Here is a 19288-nt window from a genome sequence, read left to right as displayed (position 1 = left end):
TTAATCTTTTTATAGCTAGCTACTGTAACTAACATGCTTTAGGTGATATTAGCCAGCTCAGATACTATGCAATTATGAAAATCAGTGTCTAAACAGTTATAAGTAAATCCTGCTTTTATAAGAACCATACTTGCCAATGACATAATTCAGTTGTAGAAGAACTTTCCTTACCTGTATGGTAAATATTTGTAAATACAGCTCAAATGCAATTTCACGCGAAACCAAGGAATTTGTCTCTAAAAACTCCCGGGAAAAGTTTGGGTGTGGCTTCTATAGTGAAAATGTGCACTTAGTCTCAGTTAAAATCACCGTTGAAAGGGTCGCGTATTACACAGTACGATGTGTGGTTTGAATCACTTTTCAGTGATTCGCGTGGCGTGTGGGATACCACATTTACCATATGAATTGTGTGATTGGTAAGATGTTTCCACCTTTTAATGGGGTGATTGGTGGCTTATCGGGTGCACCCAGCAGCCTCCTGGGGCATTTTTTCTTCCCTTTTTCGTCTCACAAAATGAGAATTCGCACTCCTTAACAGTGGTCGATAGGTAGCGCTGTATATACCTTTCAGTTGGTTGCCATCCGCCAATACACATTTAAAGAAGAAGAAGCGAGGAAGAGACCCGCATATTCGCAAATATCGAAGATGAAACAAAGCATGCAAATAATTTTTCGTTGTGCATGAGACTTTATATTCGCAAATTATCTGTGAAAATGCCTAAATCAATCAAGAAGTCCTGCACTACCCAGACATCCATAAGTAGCTACTTCGGCGGGTTGAGCAGAAGTGCCCCTGACAGAAACGTTCAATCCGGTATTATCGGTAACTCTGTTGAGCTATGCGCTAGGCTGAAACCTGGACCTAGAGGAAAGGTAAGGACACAGACTGCGAATGTTATTGTGTAACTGTATACAAAGAAAGCATTTAACTCAGACATAGCTCAATCAAAGTGCATGACAGAGTTGTGAGAAAGCAATGGCTTTATACTTTGCATGTAACTATTGTTGTTAGCTAACGTTACTTCCTTTGTCGCTCTCACACACATCTATATCAATGGTATTGTGTTGCACACTATGAATTAAGTTGTTTTCTATTTCCCTCTACTGTGTTCTCTGTATTGTGCAGCATAAGCATTCTCCGAATAATAATGATGGGTCATTATGGAAACGAGCCAAATTGGCCCATAATGGGCAGGAAAAGGAGGACATGAGCTGTGAGGTCATATCCTGGCGTGTCGCTGGTGAGCACCCATTGCCAAATGCCGTGTTCAAGACAACTCGGAACCCGGAAACGCTGACATTTCTGACTTGGAAACTCGTTGAGAAAGATAAGCACTGGGTTTCCCACTTGGGAAGTATCAAAATCAACCAATAGGAAGCTTTACGTTTTTTTTCTTTGCATACGTTTATCAGAGGTTCCGATTTTCAGAGTTGTCTTGAAAGCACCATAATACATCAGACTTGATAGCAAGGTCTCAGTCTGAAACAAAGCAATATAATTACTTGGAATGTTTTTATTTTTTAAAATTGTATTTAACCTTTATTTAACCAGGTAGGCCAGTTGAGAACAAGTTCTCATTTACAACTGCGACCTGGCCAAGATAAAGCAAAGCAGTGCGACAAAAACAACAACACAGCGTTACACATGAAATAAACAAACGTACAGTCAATAACACAATAGAAAAAAAGTATATTTAGCTCCGCACCCCCCGCAGCTACTTGCCCAAGCCTCCCCAGCTTCTCCTTCACCCAAAACCAGACAGCAGATGTTCTGAAAGAGCTGCAAAACCTGGACCCGTACAAATCAGCTGGGCTAGACAATCTGGACCCTTTCTTTCTAAAGTGCAGTGGGCAGCTGGGAGGAGGTGCTCTTATTCACCATGGACTTTACAGTGTCCCAAAACTTTTTGGAGTTAGAGCTACAGGATGCAAATTTCTGTTTGAAAAAGCTAGTCTTTGCTTTCCTGACCGACTGCGTGTATTGGTTCCTGACTTCCCTGAAAAGTTGCATATCGAGGGGACTATTCGATGCTAGTGCAGTCTGCCACAGGATGTTTTTGTGCTGGTCGAGGGCAGTCAGGTCTGGAGTGAACCAAGGGATATATCTGTTCTTAGTTCTACATTTCTTGAAAGGGGCATGCTTATTTAAGGTGGTGAGGAAATTACTTTTAAAGAATGACCAGGCATCCTCTACTGACGGGATACCTGGGCCAGGTCGATTAGAAAGGCCTGCTCACAGAAGTGTTTTAGGGAGAGTTTGACAGTGATGAGTGGTGGTCGTTTGACCGCAGACCCATAGCGGATGCAGGCAATGAGGCAGTGATTGCTGAGATCCTGATTGAAAACAGCAGAGGTGTATTTGGAGGACAAGTTGGTCAGGATAATATCTATGAGGGTGCCCATGTTTACGGATTTGGAGTTGTACCTGGTGCGTTCCTTGATAATTTGTGTGAGATTGAGGGCATCTAGCTTAGATTGTAGGACTGCTGGGGTGTTAAGCATATCCCAGTTTAGGTCACCTAACAGAACGAACTCTGAAGATAGATGGGGGGCAATCAATTCACATATGGTGTCCAGGGCATTGCTGGGAGCTGAGGGGGGTCTATAACTGGTGGCAACAGTGAGAGACTTATTTCTGGAGAGATTAATTTTTTTAATTAGATGCTCGAACTGTTTGGGCATAGATAGACCTGGAAAGTATGACAGAACTTTGCAGGCTATTACAGAAGTTAACAAATGAGAGCGCCTGGGGACACGCAGGGCCTGGGTTAACCCGAGGAACAGAGATGGAGTAGGATGAGGGTACAGCTAAAGGCTTTCAAAACTGGTCGTCTAGTGCGTTGGGGACAAAGAATAAAGGGAGCAGATTTCTGGGCGTGGTAGGATTGATTCAGGGCATAATGTACAGACGGGTATGGTAGGGTGCGGGTACAGTGGAGGTAAACCTAGGCATTGAGTGAAGATAAGAGAGGTTGCATCTCTGGACGCACTAGTTATGCTGGGTGAGGTCACCGCATGTGTGGGAGGTGGGACAAAAGAGGTATCTGTGGCATGTTGAGTCGGACTAGGGGCTCCGCAGTAAACTAAAACAATGATAACTATCCTAAACAACAGTATACAAGGCATATTGACATTCGAGAGAGACCTAATGCGAGGCATAAAGCAATCACAGGTATTGATTGGGAGGGCTAGCTAAGACAACAACGGGTAAGACAACAACAACAGGTAGTTGTTTCCTCTGACAACTGCTATAAGCCAGAATGATGAATAAAATGTTATTTGAGCTTACTCTACCGTTTGTCTGGGCAGTTGGTCCTTATGCCTCTGAACATTTTATACAAAATATCCACAGGAAAGTATTATTAAACCAACTTTTCAAAACACTGGTACTGCCGTTGAGATTTCAATCTCCTGGCACATGGGCAAAACCATATAAACACCTACAAGAGCTTGGTAGGTATGTGTGCATGTACTTACGTTGTGCACGTGTATCCGTGCATGTACTTGCGTGTGCACATGATTAACTAACAAGCTGTTAGAGCCACGCTCAGAAACACACATTTTGAAGTGCGATTAATAATACTATCCTGTGGATATTTTATTTCAAATTTCCAACAATATAAGGATGAAATCAGTGGACACTATGCATACTAACTTCAAATGAAGTTTATTCAACATTCTGACATGTAAAGGAGCTGTTAACTATTTTGAAAGCTTCAAATTAGAGAGTGGAGGCTTGTCCAGTCCACACTCAGAATTATAGTAGGCACCCCCTTGAAAATGTTAACCCAAATCAGAAAATGATTTACCTTGAAGGAGAGTGTATAAATATGTACTTACTTTGAAATAATTCAATTTGCCTGCAATCCACACTTTGTTTGTTTACACAGCCACTACCAGTTTTCATTTCAACTCTTATCCCTTTCTTCTATCAGAAATCAGGGCCCCCTCCTCTCGAGGGGCAGGCAGCCTCTCCTCTTCCACCCTGGAGAGACTGAAGGGCTTCGTCTGCCCTGCGGGTGGCAGGCCTGGGGATGCAGGTGGTAGGCCTGGTGATGTAGGCGATGGGTGTGCTCATGGAGGTAAGGGGCCTGGGGATGTAGGAGGTAGGGAGGCTGTGGCCCACAGAGAAATGACTGGCGATAAAGAGAGACAGAAAAGCGAAGAAGAGGAGTGGCGGAGTCCAGAGCCATCAACCAAAAAACAGGTAGGAGATCATCATCACCTTTCTCTTTTGATTTTCTCCTAATTAATTGTATTCTGTGAGTTTGAAACTGAATGTTAAAGTTGCACTATGTAGAAATCGCTCCGGCATTAACTAGTTGCTAAAATTCTAATAGTTTGCTTAATTTCAGTTTGTGACAAAAGAAGCAAGTATAGTGTAAAGAATCATTGTACCATCTACACTGCTGTGAAATATGTTCTCCATAACCAAAAATATTGTATTTTCAGCTGTTTGAAGCTGCTGTACAAAACCGAAAGTAAAAGATGCAAAAATTCAACTTAAGAACAGGAAGCATAGTACACATATAACATATCTAACGTTTCTTACTTGCTTTCAATGAGAATGACACATCTATAACACACATTTCTATGTGAATTTGCTTCTTACTTGCTTTCAATGAGAATGACACATCTATAACACACATTTCTATGTGAATTTGGTCATGTCACCCAAAAAGTTACATATTGCAGCTTTAAATGGAAACGTTATTGTTGTGATCCTTCCCAGGCCCTCAGCCTCATTCAGTTTGCCAAGCCAGGAGAAGGAGGAAGAAGAAGAAGAAGGGGGGGTGTAATGAAGACTCCTCCAGGAGTAGGGGGTGAAGTCTCTGTGACCAGTGCCCCCTGTAGGATCTCTAAGAGTGGGTACACTCCTCTGGAGCAGCAGTACCTGCAGATTAAAGAGCAACATAAAGACGCTCTATTGGCTGTGGAGTGTGGATACAAGTACAGGTTCTTTGGAGAGGACGCAGAGGTGAGAGGCGTGTGTGTAGAGCGGCGAAGAAGCTGAACATCATCTGTCACCTGGACTATAACTTCCTGAAGTGTGTTAATCAATGTGTGTATGTAGATAGCAGCAAGGGAGCTAAATATCTGTCACTGGTTTGTGTGTGTAGAAAGCAGCGAAGCAGCTGAACATCTTCTGTCACCTGGACCATAACTTCATGACGTGTAGCATTCCCACACACCGCTTGTTCGTTCACGTACGACGCCTTGTCTCCCAGGGCTACAAGGTGTGGAACAGGGCAGATTCAAGATTCTCCAGTCAGGCCCATTACTGTTGCAACTCATTATCGAAGTCAAAGGGCAGACAGAGTATTTTAAGTAATGCAATGTGAAATGTTTTAGGCATACAACTGTTAAATGTCACCATAGCCTTTGTTTATGTGTGATGGTATTGTCTGCCACAGATTAACAGTCAAATGCTATTAATCTCGGACATTAATTTAGGAAGAACAATAATTATTTGTCAGTGATGACAGATGTTAGTGTGTCTGGTTTACGTTTGAATGACTGTGATTGGTTCTCTCACCTCAGGTGGGCGTGGTGAAGCAGACAGAGACGTCTGCCATTAAGGCCTCTGGAGTCAATAAGAACACTTTGTTCACCCGCCAACTCAGCGCTCTCTACACAAAGTCTACACTGGTGGGGGAGGGTATCCTTACATATGCTGGTGTGTGTGTTGTGTTATTCACCATATCCAAACAGGTGATGTATGGACTGGGCATAAGAGTAGTCAACTGCTCACAGCTGCAGTAGTGTCCTCCTGTGTGTGATGACTTCAGCCCACTATAGTGTGCTTATTAACCCTTGACCCTGGGTATCAGACGTCAACCCAGTGCATAGTCTGGTTGATGTGGAGGAGGGGGAGTGTGATGGTGTGGTGACAGATCCTCCAGAGAGCTACCTGCTCTGTCTCAGTGAGACCTGGGATAAACACAGAAAACAACTAATCATTGGGCTGGTGGTGAGTACACACTCAATTCTACGTACACAGGCTCAATGTGGGGTAATCAGACCCGAGTTATGTGCACGTAAATGGAACTTCATTCCCCATTTTACGCACTTTTCTCTAAGTGTATTCTTTACGCACACGGAAACCATGAATAAAGTCGAGCGAACCTGCCGGTTCCAAGTGGAAAAAGCATTTACTTAATTTTTTTGCGATAGAAATAACAGCATACTCCATGCACTGTAATTTATAAATTGATAAGAGCTAGGTAAATGAGTAATCAGTTTGGATAAGGGGATTGTGTGTGTGTGTGTAGGCCAAATAACAATTGTTTTAGATCTATTTTACCTTATCACTGGATAATAATGTGAAACCAGTCATCGTAGGAAATGGAAAAGCATATCAACATGTATTCTTTATGCTCGAAGATGGCACTGGAGAGGATGGCTGCCGTTTCATGGGCTCTTAACCAACCGTGCTATTATTATTATTTTTTGCATTTTCTCTAACTTTTATTTTGTACATAATGTTGCTGCTACCGTCTCTTATGACCGAAAATAGCTTCCGGAAATCAGAACGGCGATTACTCACCTTGAACTGGACAAAGTATTTCTCTTTAATGAGTCGGACGAGAGGGATTTACTCCAGACACTCGAACAGGCCCTCATCCCGTCATTTGCAGGAGAAAGAAACGGAAAAGATAACAGGGAAAGAGATTGGAGTGCCTTGTGAGGATCCGCCGAAAAGTGGCTAATCTGCCCTTGCCATCCTTACTACTGGCCAATGTACAATCGCTGGAAAAGAAATTGGACAAGCTAAAAGCACGTATATCCCACCAAATGGACATCAATAACTGTTATGTTATTAACATATATCTTATGTTTCACTGAGTCGTGGCTGAACGACGACATGATTAACATACAGTTGACAGGTTACACACTGCATCGGCAGGATAGAACAGCAGCCTATGGTAAAACAAGGGGTGGCGGTCTATGTACACTACCGTTCAAAAGTTTGGGGTCACTTAGAAATGTCCTTTTTTTAAATGTATTTAAGGAAGCTGCCAGTTGAGGACTATTGAGGCGTCTGTTTCTCAAACTAGACACTCTAATGTACTTGTGCACTACTGAGCAAGTGGACCGGGGCCTCCCACTCTTTCTGTTCTGGTTAGCGCCAGTTTGCGCTGTTCTGTGACAGCGTTGAACGAGATCTAAAGTTTCTTGGCCATTTCTCACATGGAATAGCCTTCATTTCTCAGAACAAGAATAGACTGACGAGTTTCCAAATAAATTTCTATGTTTCTGGCCATTTTGAGCCTGTAATCAAACCCACAAATGCTGATGCTCAACTAGTCTAAAGATGGACAGTTTTATTGCATCTTTAATCAGGACAACCGTTTTCAGCTGTGCTAACATAATTGCAAAAGGGTTTTCTAATGATCAATTAACCTTTTGGCTAATTGGATTAGCTAACACAACATGCCATTGGAACACAGGAGTGATGGTTGCTGATAATGGGCCTATGTAGATATTCCATTAAAAATCTGATGTTTCTAGCTACAATAGTCATTTACAACATTAACAATGTCTACACTGTATTTCTGATCAATTTGGTGTTATTTTAATGGACAAAAAAAAAAGCTTTTCTTTCAAAAACAAGGACCCCAAAAGTTTTGAACGGTAGTGTACATATTATTATTTTTTAAAGCTCTGTCAATTTCGTTGTTGACTATTGCTATCATTGACAGCCATTTTCAAGTCTTGCCATATATTTGTAAACAACAGCTGGTGCACGATATCTAAGGAAGTTTTGAGTTTTTGCTTTCCTGAGGTAGTATCTCATGATAAGCTGTAGACCACACGATCTACCTAGAGCGTTTTCATCTGTATTTCTCATAGCTGTCTACCTACCACCACAAACTGATGCTGGCACTAAGACCACACTCAATGAGCTGTACACCGTCCAAAAGCAAACAAGAAAATGCTCATCATGAGGCGGCGCTCCTAGTGGCCGGGGACTCTAATGCAGGGAAACTTAAATCTTTTTAACCTCATTTCTGTCAGCATGTTAAATGTGCAACCAGAGGGGGAAAACACTCTCGACCACCTTTATGCCACACACAGAGACGCGTACAAAGCTATCCCTCCATCCATTTGGCAAAGCTGACCATAATTCTATCCTCCTGATTCCCTACAAGAACAAACTCAACCAGGAAGTACCAGTGACTCGCTCAGTAAGGAAGTGGACACATGCTAAGCTACAGGTCTGTTTTGCTAGCACAGACTGGAATATGTTCTGGGATTCTTCCGATGTCGTTGAGTAGTACACCACATTAGTCAATGGCTCCATCAGTAAGTGCATCGAGGACATCATTCCCACAGTGACTGTAGGTACATACCCCAACCAGATGCCATGGATTACCTGGCAACCTCCGCACTGAGCTAAAGGGTAGAGCTGCCACTTTCAAGGAGCGGGACTCTAACCCAGAAGCTTATAAGAAATCCCGCTATGCCCTCCGACGATCCATCAAACAGGCAAAGCGTCAATATAGGACTAAGATCGAATCATACTACACCGGGTCCGACGTTTGTTGGATGTGGCAGGGCCTGCAAACTTTTACAGACTACAAAGGGAAGCACAGCCGAGAGCTGCCCAGTGACACGAGCCTAACAGACAAGCTAAATTACTTCTATGCTCGCTTCGAGGCAAGTAACACTGAAACATGCATGACAGCACCAGCTGTTCCGGACGACTGTGTGATCACGCTCTCCGCAGCCGATGTGAGTAAGACCTTTAAACAGGTCAACATTCACAAGGCCTCAGGGCCAGACGGATTACTTGGACGTGTACTCTGAGCATGCGTTGACCAACTGGCAAGTGCCTTCACTGACATTTTCAACCGCTCCCTGACTGAGTCTGTTAAACCAACATGTTTCAAGGAGACCACCATAGTCCCTGTGTCAAAGAACACTAAGGTAACCTGCCTAAATGACTGCCAACCCATAGCACTCACATCTGTAGCCATGAAGTGCTTTGAAAGGCTGGTCATGGCTCACATCAACACCATTATCCCAGAAACCCTAGACCCACTCCAATTTTGCATACCGCCCCAACAGATCCACAGATGATGCAATCTCTATTGCACTCCACACTGCCCTTTCACACCTGGACAAAGGAACACCTTTGAGAATGCTATTCATTGACTACAGCTAAGCGTTCAACAACATAGTGCCCTCAAAGCTCATCAATAAGCTAAGGACCCTGGGACTAAACACCTCCCTCTGCAACTGAATTGTGGACTTTCTGACGAGCCGCCCCCAGGTGGTAAGGGTAGGTAACAACACATCCGCCACGCTGATCCTTAACATGGCGGCCCCTCGGGTACGTGCTCAGTCCCCTCCTGTACTCCCTGTTCTCTCATAACTGCATGGCCAGGCACAACTCCAACACCATCATTAAGTTTGCGTAAGACAACAGTGATAGGCCTGATCACCGACAACGACGAGACAGCATTTTGGAAGGAGATCAGATACCTAGCCGTGAGGTGCCAGGACAACAACCTCTCCCTCAATGTGATCAAGACAAAGGAGATGATTGTGGAATACAGGAGAAGGAGGACCGAGTATGCCCCCATTCTCATCTATGGGGCTGCAGTGGAGCAGGTTGAGAGCTTCAAGTTCCTTGGTGTCCACATCACCAACAAATGAACATGGTCCAAGCACACCATGACAGTTGTGAAGAGGGCACGACAAATCATTTTCTCCCTCAGGAGACTGAAAATATTTGGCATGTGTCCTCAGATCCTCAAAAGGTTCTACAGCTGCACCATCGAGAGCATCCTGACTGGTTGCATCACTGCCTGGTATGGCAAGTGCTCGGCCTCTGACCGCAAGGCACTACGGAGGGTAGTGCGTACGGCCCAGTACGTCACCGGGGCCAAGCTTCCTCTATACCAGGCGGTGTCAGAGTTAGGCCATAAAAATTGTCAAAGACTCCAGTCAACCAAGTCATAGACTGAACATCTAATAAAGTGGCTACCCAGACTACTTGCATTGCCCCCCCCCCCCCCCCCCTTACGCTTCTGTTACTCTGGAATCTATGCATAAGTCACTTTAATAATTCTACCCATATGTATATATTACCTCGAATAACCGGTGCCCCCGCACATTGACTCTGTACCGGTACCCTCTGTATGTAGCCTCGCTATTGTCTGCCCCTTTTTGAAATTTTCGCCTAAAATGACATACCCAAATCTAACTGCTCAGGACCTGAAGCAAGGATATTTATATTGATACCATTTGAAAGGAAACACTTTGAAGTTTGTGGAAATGTGAAATGAATGTTGGAGAATATAACACATTTAGATCTGGTAAAAGATAATACAAAGAAGAAAAACGGTACAAATAAAAAAAACACATCTTATAAGAAATGCAAGAGAAAGGCCATAATCTATTATTCCTGCCCAGGTGCAATTTTGATTTTAGCTACTAAATGGCAACAGTGTATGTGCAAAATTGTAGACTGGAACCAATGAACCATTTTATTTCTGTTAGAAATTTTGTATCAGGACTGCCCAAATGTGCCTAATTGGTTAATTAATAACTTTTCAAGTTCATAACTGGGCACTCTCCTCAAACAATAGCATGGTATTCTTTCACTGTAATAGCTACTATAAATTGGACAGTGCAGTTAGATTAACAATCATTATTTGCTTTCTGCCAATGTCCTGGGATTTGTTTTTGTTACTTACAACCTCATGCTAATCGCATTAGGCTACGTTAGCTCAACCCGTGGGGGACACAGCGATCCTGTAGAGGTTTTAATTATCTATTATTATTATTTTTTAGGTATTTTTCTTAACAGCATTGTTGGTTAAGGGCTTATAAGTAAGCATTTTTCCTTTAATGTCTACACCTGTTGTATTTGGCGCATGTGACAAATAAAATTTGATTTGACATGATGGGTATGCCCCTTTCCTGCAGTGAAGTATGAAATGCTGTTACATTATGCAGAATTTTAATTGTATGGCCTTATAACTTGCAGGGATGAAAAATAGGGAGCCAATTTGTTTACAGCACTTATTTCCATGACTGGTCAAAACTTGTTTTCTCATGGCTCACTCTTGTCACTCTGCTCAGACATGTTTGGAACCTCAAATCACAGTTTCGAATCGCAATACGTATCGTGAGGTCCCTGTTAATTCCCAGCCCTAGTTTTCTTCAATTTGTAGGCTAAAAGTTTAAATATTATTAGCCACTATCGGTAGCGACCATAAGTAATACATATTTAATAATTTAGTGTTTGTTTCCTTTCCTTACATTCATAGAATTCCTTTGTTTGACTTAGCCTAACTTTTATTTGTTTCTTCAGTAAACGCTGTCCTCCTTGTTATTGTTATTGAGGGTCAAGTAATAGTGGATACTATTTTATGAAGGCCAATTACAAATTATAGTCAAAATAAATTGCGACATGTACAGTAAGCTTATTAAATCATTATGGAGCTCAAACCATTACTTTGAACTTGACGCACGGCGCAAGAGTTGGCACTTGTCATTGCACAGTTTCATGATCAGTGCGGGCAATTAGGGTATATTTTATCATACTATTCTCCATATTATAATGATATTGTATATTACTTCCAATTTTACCATTGATGAACTGAATATTGAAGCTTTCAGAATTAATCTAACCACCTTTTTCATTTCTGCGTAAAGGCTCTATTTTTCTATTCCATTCCGTTTACCTTTTTTCCCTATGTCTGTGTAGTTGTTCCTGAGGGTCACTAACAATAGTGGATAATATTAGGCTAAAGTAGTGCAATAATTTGGTACCTGCAGCCTATTTGAATCATTATTTAACTCAGACCACACTTAGCAGTTTAAACCTGGAGCCTGGTGCACGGTTGACAATGACTGGACCATTGTCATTGCAGTTCCATGATTAGGGTAGATTTATAGGACTATTATTCAACCCCTATTGTGCACTTTTCTCACCTTCCAATATTTTATGAATTAAACCACAATTTTTTTATTCATCAATATATTTCTAATGTAAAGGCTTTGAAAACCATTTTTCATTATCCATAAATACTTTCCTAACCCTAAAAAAATATTCTGATCATGTAGATAATTTAATCTACCAATTGGTGCTGAAATGGAGATGAATATATCTTAACCCGTTCTCTCAATGTATTCTAGTTATAGTCTGTCGACAATATTCAAAATAAAGATAAACAGTATTTAAAGGGATGGCTTAAGATAAGTGTCCTGAAAACCCTGTTGAATGAAAACACCACGAAAATATGTTCGCCAGCAAGTGGGAAGATTTTCAGCGGTTTAATTAAATGTATTCATTGTGCACCAGAGAGCCACACTTGCAGAGCGCATTACGCGCCTGCATAAGAGACTGTAAGTCTGAATAACAACTACTAAGAAGTGCGTAGGAAAGGTGTGCATAGGAAATGTATATCTTTGAATCGGGCCAATAGTGACTAGCAAAAATTGCTGTGTGTGTGTGTGTTAGGCGGTGCAGCCCAGTACAGGTGACGTGCTGTTGGATTGTTTTGTGGACGGCCCAACGCGTTGTGAGCTGGAGGGGCGAGTCTTAAAGGTCAACCCTGTAGAGATCCTGGTGCCCTCTGACCTCTCAGACTCCTCCCACAGACTGCTGCAGAGTATCGTCACCGCCAGGTAACTTCTAACCCTGACGTTTCATTCTCCTCAGACTGCTGAAGAGCACTAAAGCTTTTGTTTTCTACAAAAGAAAAGGTGATGCATCTCCCAAAAACACTGGGACATCAACAACAGTCTAGTTTCTGGCTGGTTTGGAAAATAGACATGCATACATTTGACCTCTTACACAGGCTGATTCTCCTCTGACCTAGCATGCAATGAGAGGGAGGGAGATTCAGAATAGTGATGGGGCTGGGATTTAAACCCACGTTGGGGTTGTGCATGTGTACTACAGGTGGTGGTGTTTCCCGCTAGACCAGCCTCGGGCACAACCTCTGCAGTTGTAACATCTCTGACTGGGTGGCAGTGCTATGTGCTGAACACTAGGGGGAAGTAAACGTCTGTCAGACAGAGAGAGCGAGTGAGAGAGATACGGTGCGCTCCTATGATCTACCCTTTACCCCAGAGTTAATTTAAAGTCATTGTTTTGGTAAGCATGAGTTTCCACTACATTTCTTACACCAGTCAATTCCTTTGAAATTCATGAGGAAATGTGAACAAGCAAACATTGTGTTGTACGTTCTCTAAGTGACTGTGAACACTGAGGAGAAGGTAATGTCAGGCTCTCATCTCCACTAGTCGTAAAGCATGGCTGCCCAACCCTGTTCCTGGGTTTCGCTCCAACCCTAATCTAGCACACCGATTCTGATAATTAGCTGGTTCATAAGCAAATCGGTTTACTTACAACTGGGGTTGGAGTGAATTTACCGGGGGGGGGTAGCACTCCAGGGACAAGATTGGGCAGCCCTGGTGTAAAGATTTACTCCTCACTGCTGATGGTCTCTGGGTGATGTCATTTATGAGTGAGTGCACTCTTAACTTTCCTTCTCTCCAATTCCTTTCCCTTTCTATTCACACTCTTCTGACCAACTTCCCACCTGCTGTCATCTCTATTCTTTCTCCCTCATCTTTCAATCATTTTTCATTATAACAATTTTTTTCCATCTTCCATTTTTTTTGTTCTCATTTTCTGACTTCACTCTTTCTTTCACAGCTTTCTCTCTTATTCCATTCTGCCATGTCTGTGTGAATCTCTTAACCTCATCTCCTCTGCCCTCTCTTCTCTTGAAGAGGGTGTGTGTGTCAAAAAGCAGATGATCTCACATTCTCCTGACCGTGTGAATTTCATGTGCATTGTGTGAAAGTTGTTTTATATGGTTAGCCTGGTGTGTTTAATTTTTTATTTAATCTTTATTTAACTAGGCAAGTCAGTTAAGAACAAATTCTTATTTACAATGACCGCCTACCCCGGCCAAACCCTAACCCGGACGATGCTGGGCCAATTGTGCGCCGCCCTATGGGTCTCCCAATCATGGCTGGTTGCCTGGAATCGAACCATGGTCTGTAGTGACACCTCTAGCACTGAAATGCAGTGCCTTAGACCGCTGCGCCACTCAGGAGCCCTATATTGTGTGTATATCATCTTCTGTATGATGATATGTGTTTTAGCATCTCCGGGTGCTACTAACGTTAACTTTCCTTGTCTCTGGGGTGGGCTAGCCAGAGAGGCCCCTTAGTAACAGTCTCTGTGTGGTTGTCACATGGTTGTCAAGTGCCCATTTAATGAGATCCTGGGAGGGTTCCAATGTAGGTGATGTGTCAAGTCTTTCACTCTGCTAAAATGTAAGACCCTTAACATTTTCACGGTAACGTTCACATGCGTAAGGTTGCAAAATTCCACCCGTGATTTCTGGAAAACTTTCCCCAATTCCCAGGTTAAAGGAATTTTGCAACCATACACATGCACACACTGATGTCAGTGTTGGACTTGTGAGGTTTTCCAGAAATCCCGGGTGGAATTTGGGGAATTTTGCAACCCTACCCATGTGAATGTTACGGTGAAAATAAGTATTCAACCCCTTTGTCATGGCAAGCCTAAATAAGTTCAGGAGAACATTTTTGCTTAACATGTTACAATTGTAGAATAGTGAAAATTCACTTTGTCTAACGATGACAGAGAATTAGTGTAGGGGTCTATGATCCTACTCTGATATTCCATCTGACTCCATTATCATGTGAACGCTATAAGGCCCATAATCATACCCAGTGGGTATACCAAGGTTGCGAGCCTTGCGTCACCACTCGGAATCAAATCAAATGTATTTATATACCCCTTCTTACATCAGCTGATATATCAAAGTGCTGTACAGAAACCTAGCCTAAAACCCCAAACAGCAAGCAATGCAGCTGTAAAAGCACGGTTTAGAAGCACGGTGGCTAGGAAAAAAGGCCAAAACCTAGAGAGGAACCAGGAATGCTATAAGATGCACGTGTCTAGGTTTACCGTTATGCAATAATTAAGAGGCTAACACGGAACCCAAACCGGCTGCGCCATCGTGCATAATTGTATTTTGTACCCGCACACCAAACGCGATCATGACACGCAGGTTAAAATATCAAAACAAACAAACAAATTATATTAATTTGGGAACAGGTCGAAAAGTATTAAACATTTATGGACATTAAGCTAGCTAGCTTGCACTTGCTAGCTAATCTTTCCTATTTAGCTAGCTTGCTGTTGCTAACTAATTTGTCCTGGGATATAAACATTGAGTTGTTAATTTACCTGAAATGCACAAGGTCCTATACTCCACCAATTAATCCACACATAAAACGGTCAACCGAATTGTTTCTAGTCATCTCTCATCCTTCCATGCTTTTTCTTCTCTTGACTTTATATTGCGATTGGCAACTTTCATAAATTAGGTGCATTACCGCCACTGACCTCGTTCGTCTTCAGTCCCCCAAGTGGGTATAACCAATGAGGAGATGGCACGTGCGTACCTGCTTCTATAAACCAATGAGGCGATGGGAGAGGCAGGACTTTCAGCGCAATCTATTTCAGCCCTTGGCAACGCAGATGCTCGCGAGCAGTGTGGGTGCAATAATTGAATAATATAGATTTCTAACAAGGAGCTGCATCATGATGGCTGCATCATGTTTTGGGTATGCTTGTCATTGCTAAGGACTAGGATGCTTTTTAGGATAGAAAGAAAAGGAATAGAGCTAAGCACAGGCAAAATCCTAGAGGAAGACCTGGTTGTCTGCTTTCCAACAGACACTGGGAGACAAATTCACCTTTCAGCAAGACAATAACCTGAAACATAAGGTCAAGTATACACTGGAGTTGTTTACCAAGATGATATTGAATGTTCCTGAGTGGCCTAGTTTCAGTTTTGACTTAAATTGGCTTGAAAATCTATGGCAAGACATGAAAATGGCTGTCAACGATAGCAATAGGTAGCGATAGCAAAACGAGTAGTCAACGATAGCAAAACGAACTTGACAGGGCTTAAAAAAAAAAAATTACACTACCGTTCAAAAGTTTGAGATCACTTAGAAATGTCCTTGTTTTTTAATGAAAAGTGCATTTTTTGTACATTAAAATAACACCAAATTGATCAGAAATAGTGTAGACATTGTTAATGTTGTAAATTACTATTTCCAACTTTTTATTATTATTATTTTTTTTTGAATATCTACATAGGTGTGGAGGCCCATTATCAGCAATCATTTATTTTGTTCCGATGGCATTTTGTGTTAGCTAATCCAAGTTTATCATTTTAAAAGGCTAACTGATCATTAGAAAACCCTTTTGCAATTATGTTAGCACAGCTGGAAACTGTTGTCCTGATTAAAGAAGCAATAAAACTGTCCTTCTTTAGACTAGTTGAATATCTGGAGCATCAGTATTTGTGGGTTCGAATGGCCAGAAACAAAGACTTTCTTCTGAAACTCGTCAGTCTGGCCAAAGTTCACCCAACTAATTGTGGGAAGCTTGTGGAAAGCTATTCGAAACGTTTGACCCAAGTTAAACAATTTAAAGGAAATGCTACCAAATACTAAGTGAGTGTATGTAAACTTCTGACCCACTGGGAATGTGATGAAAGAAATAAAAGCTGAAATAAATAATTCTCTACTATTATTCTGACATTTCACATTCTTAAAATAAAGTGCTGATCCTAACTGACCTAAGACAGGGAATTTTTACTAGGATTACATGTCAGGAATTGTGAAAAACTGAGTTTAAATGTATTTGGCTAAGGTGTATGTAAACTTCTGACTTCAACTGTAGCCTTGTTATTGTTACTTTAAATGTTTTACTTTAGTTTATTTAGTACAAATTTCTTAACTCTTTCTTGAACTGCGTTGTTGGTTAAGGGCTTGTAACCATTTCACGGTAAGGTCTATGTTCTACATACAGGTTGATCAGAACCATTGGTGTGTGAAATTGATTATTTGGAATGGCTGAGTGTATTGGCTATTGATCATAGTGATCCGTTGTACATCAGGTTTACCCAGGGGTTTGATGGTGTTGAAGGGCCTGTCTTTAGCTGGTATTTTATAACCATCTCTAGCTAGAATGGAAGTCAGCTGGAGGCATGTTGCTTTGTCTGTGTTTTCAACAATTGAATCCTACAGACTAAAATATGGTTCTTCGTTGCAATGGTTCAATTGGTTGTCTGTGTTTGTGGAGTGTGTTGCTGTTAAAGAGAATCCTCCAACTCTCTCTCTCTCGGCCACGTGTTTGCTTTGGTTGTCTTGGAAACAGCAAGAGATGACAAAGCCACAGAGTCCTTGAAATCACAGGAGAGAGAGAGCGAGAGAGAGAGAATTTCATAGGAATAAATACTTGTCAGGCACAAGCAAAAAATGGATACTGTATGATGTTGATAGATATTGAAGTTTCAGTAAAACAAATAATAGTTTATTTGAAGTGTTATGTTTGTTATATTGCTTAAAACTTATAGATGCTGTTATAGAGCATTTTGACACGTTATAATGAAGCAATAAGGTAATTTCCATGAGCACCAACATGTCAAGTTCATAGGAGCATGTCAAATGAAAGATAAAGGGCTCTACACTAGGGGTTTGAACTAACTTTTAAATGATGTTCGGATCCATAACAACATTCCTTACTGAAAAATAATGTTTAAAATCACAGTGCAGTTATCACAAAAAATATAATTATATTATAAACGGTAGCCTATAAAGGCCTGGGGAAAGTTGTGTAATTTAAGTAAAACCAGAAAGGAAAAGGCGAGCTTTAGGCTACTTTGGTGAATTAGCGAGGCATGCAAAAAAATACATTATGAAATACAGATTACTAAGACATTCTTTCTGCCTGCCCCCTCCTCTCTCTCCCTCGCGCTGGCTCGCCTGCCCTTCGCTACGGATGCGAGTGGGTGTTCAGTCTTTGGCCTGTTGTGTGTAGAATATCCTAGCCTATTCATTGATGATTGGCCCTGCTGTACTGAAATTGCGAGACATTGTAAGCCAAGAAATTGCCAGATACAGCATTCTATTGCGAAATGCAGCTTTTGATTATCGATAGATAGGCCTAGTGCACAGTTCTGACTTGGTCTGTCTGGTGGCCGACCTGCCTATACTGTTCTCCTCCCCTCATTCCCAGTCCCTCGCTAGCTCGCTATGAAAGATGCAGGTGTTTGTGTTCTCGGAAGTACCAGTCTGCTCCAAAAATACTGAATCTTCCGTTGGCTCTGTTTGCGTAGACTGTGTTAGACCCCTTAAGAGTCTATATTATTGAGAAATTAAGGCCTATATAGGGCTGCTATGGTGACCGTATTACCGCCACACCGGTGGTCACAAGTCATGACGACAGTCAAATTCTACGTGACCGCTTAGTTACGGTAATTAGGCTTCTCCAAGCTCTGATGCTGCTGATGGTCATTAGTAGCGTACCAAACTTGCTAACTGCCTGCTACTCTATTGTCCCTCTAATCATTCTGACATCAATGCAAATGTATTTGAAAATCTAATCAAACACCTCATGAGTGCCCATGAGCTCATGTTGCACAACATTTCTGTAGGCTATGCAATTGCTTGAGAAAACAGCATATTGATGGCCTCTATTAAGAGAGGGTCCCATCAGCTTTCTATAGGCTGGGCCTACTAAATTGTATTTATCAACTTTCCTAAAATTAAGCACATTACGTCACTTTAACACAGGAACATAGCCTACCTGGCTGGCATGAAAATGAACCATGGCAAAAGCTTCCCTGTATTTGCTATTTAAGTGCATAGATGACATGTCGTTTTTTTCCCCCATGCCCCTGTTCTGAGACAGGTACATGATAATGGTCCATTCTAAATCAAAACTCATTTCACACATATATGTAAAGACATTCAATTAAGAATAGTCTGATGTGTGGCAATATTAGCCTATCACATGAATTATGTATTATACTGAATGATGCCAGCTTGTGCATTAACGCAAGAAACAGCGCGTACCTTTTTCTGTGACTTTTTCTAATCATAGTCGCACACCTTATGTATCCTAGCCCATAGGCCTATATGTTTTGATAAGGTTTGTATCACAAAGTGGACAAATAACTTCTTAAAATTAAGCACATTAATCTGCTTTAGAACAGGTATAGAGCCTAACTGGCATACATACTGGAGTGTGTTTCAAGTTTGGGGATGATAGCCTAATAGTTAGTTTATCAACATTTTAAGCTAGACGATCAGCCTCATTGCTTAGAAAATATTTTTTGATGCGAGTGGTTGTATTAATTTGGGATCTATCTCATCGCACAACTGTCCCAGAGTTTGGCATATTTATTTATTGCACAGAAGGACA

General features: G+C 41.7%; 1 protein-coding gene across 1 annotated transcript in view; it reads left to right on the top strand.

Annotated features, from left to right (window-relative positions):
- The first annotated feature begins 589 nt into the window (after window positions 1–589).
- The window catches only part of msh3 (mutS homolog 3 (E. coli)), a 119090-nt gene continuing 100391 nt past the window's right edge, over window positions 590–19288 (top strand). Inside the window, exons 1-8 of the mRNA XM_071402374.1 lie at window positions 590–873; window positions 1127–1241; window positions 3936–4207; window positions 4733–4978; window positions 5121–5237; window positions 5542–5659; window positions 5832–5971; window positions 12479–12645. Coding sequence (XP_071258475.1) covers window positions 682–873; window positions 1127–1241; window positions 3936–4207; window positions 4733–4978; window positions 5121–5237; window positions 5542–5659; window positions 5832–5971; window positions 12479–12645 — 1367 coding nt within the window. The 5' untranslated portion in view covers window positions 590–681. The remainder of the gene's footprint in view (window positions 874–1126; window positions 1242–3935; window positions 4208–4732; window positions 4979–5120; window positions 5238–5541; window positions 5660–5831; window positions 5972–12478; window positions 12646–19288) is intronic.

This window comes from Salvelinus alpinus, chromosome 5 (genome assembly GCF_045679555.1).
Source record: "Salvelinus alpinus chromosome 5, SLU_Salpinus.1, whole genome shotgun sequence".
Taxonomy (NCBI): domain Eukaryota; kingdom Metazoa; phylum Chordata; class Actinopteri; order Salmoniformes; family Salmonidae; genus Salvelinus; species Salvelinus alpinus.
This window is presented reverse-complemented; position numbering and strand designations above follow the sequence as displayed.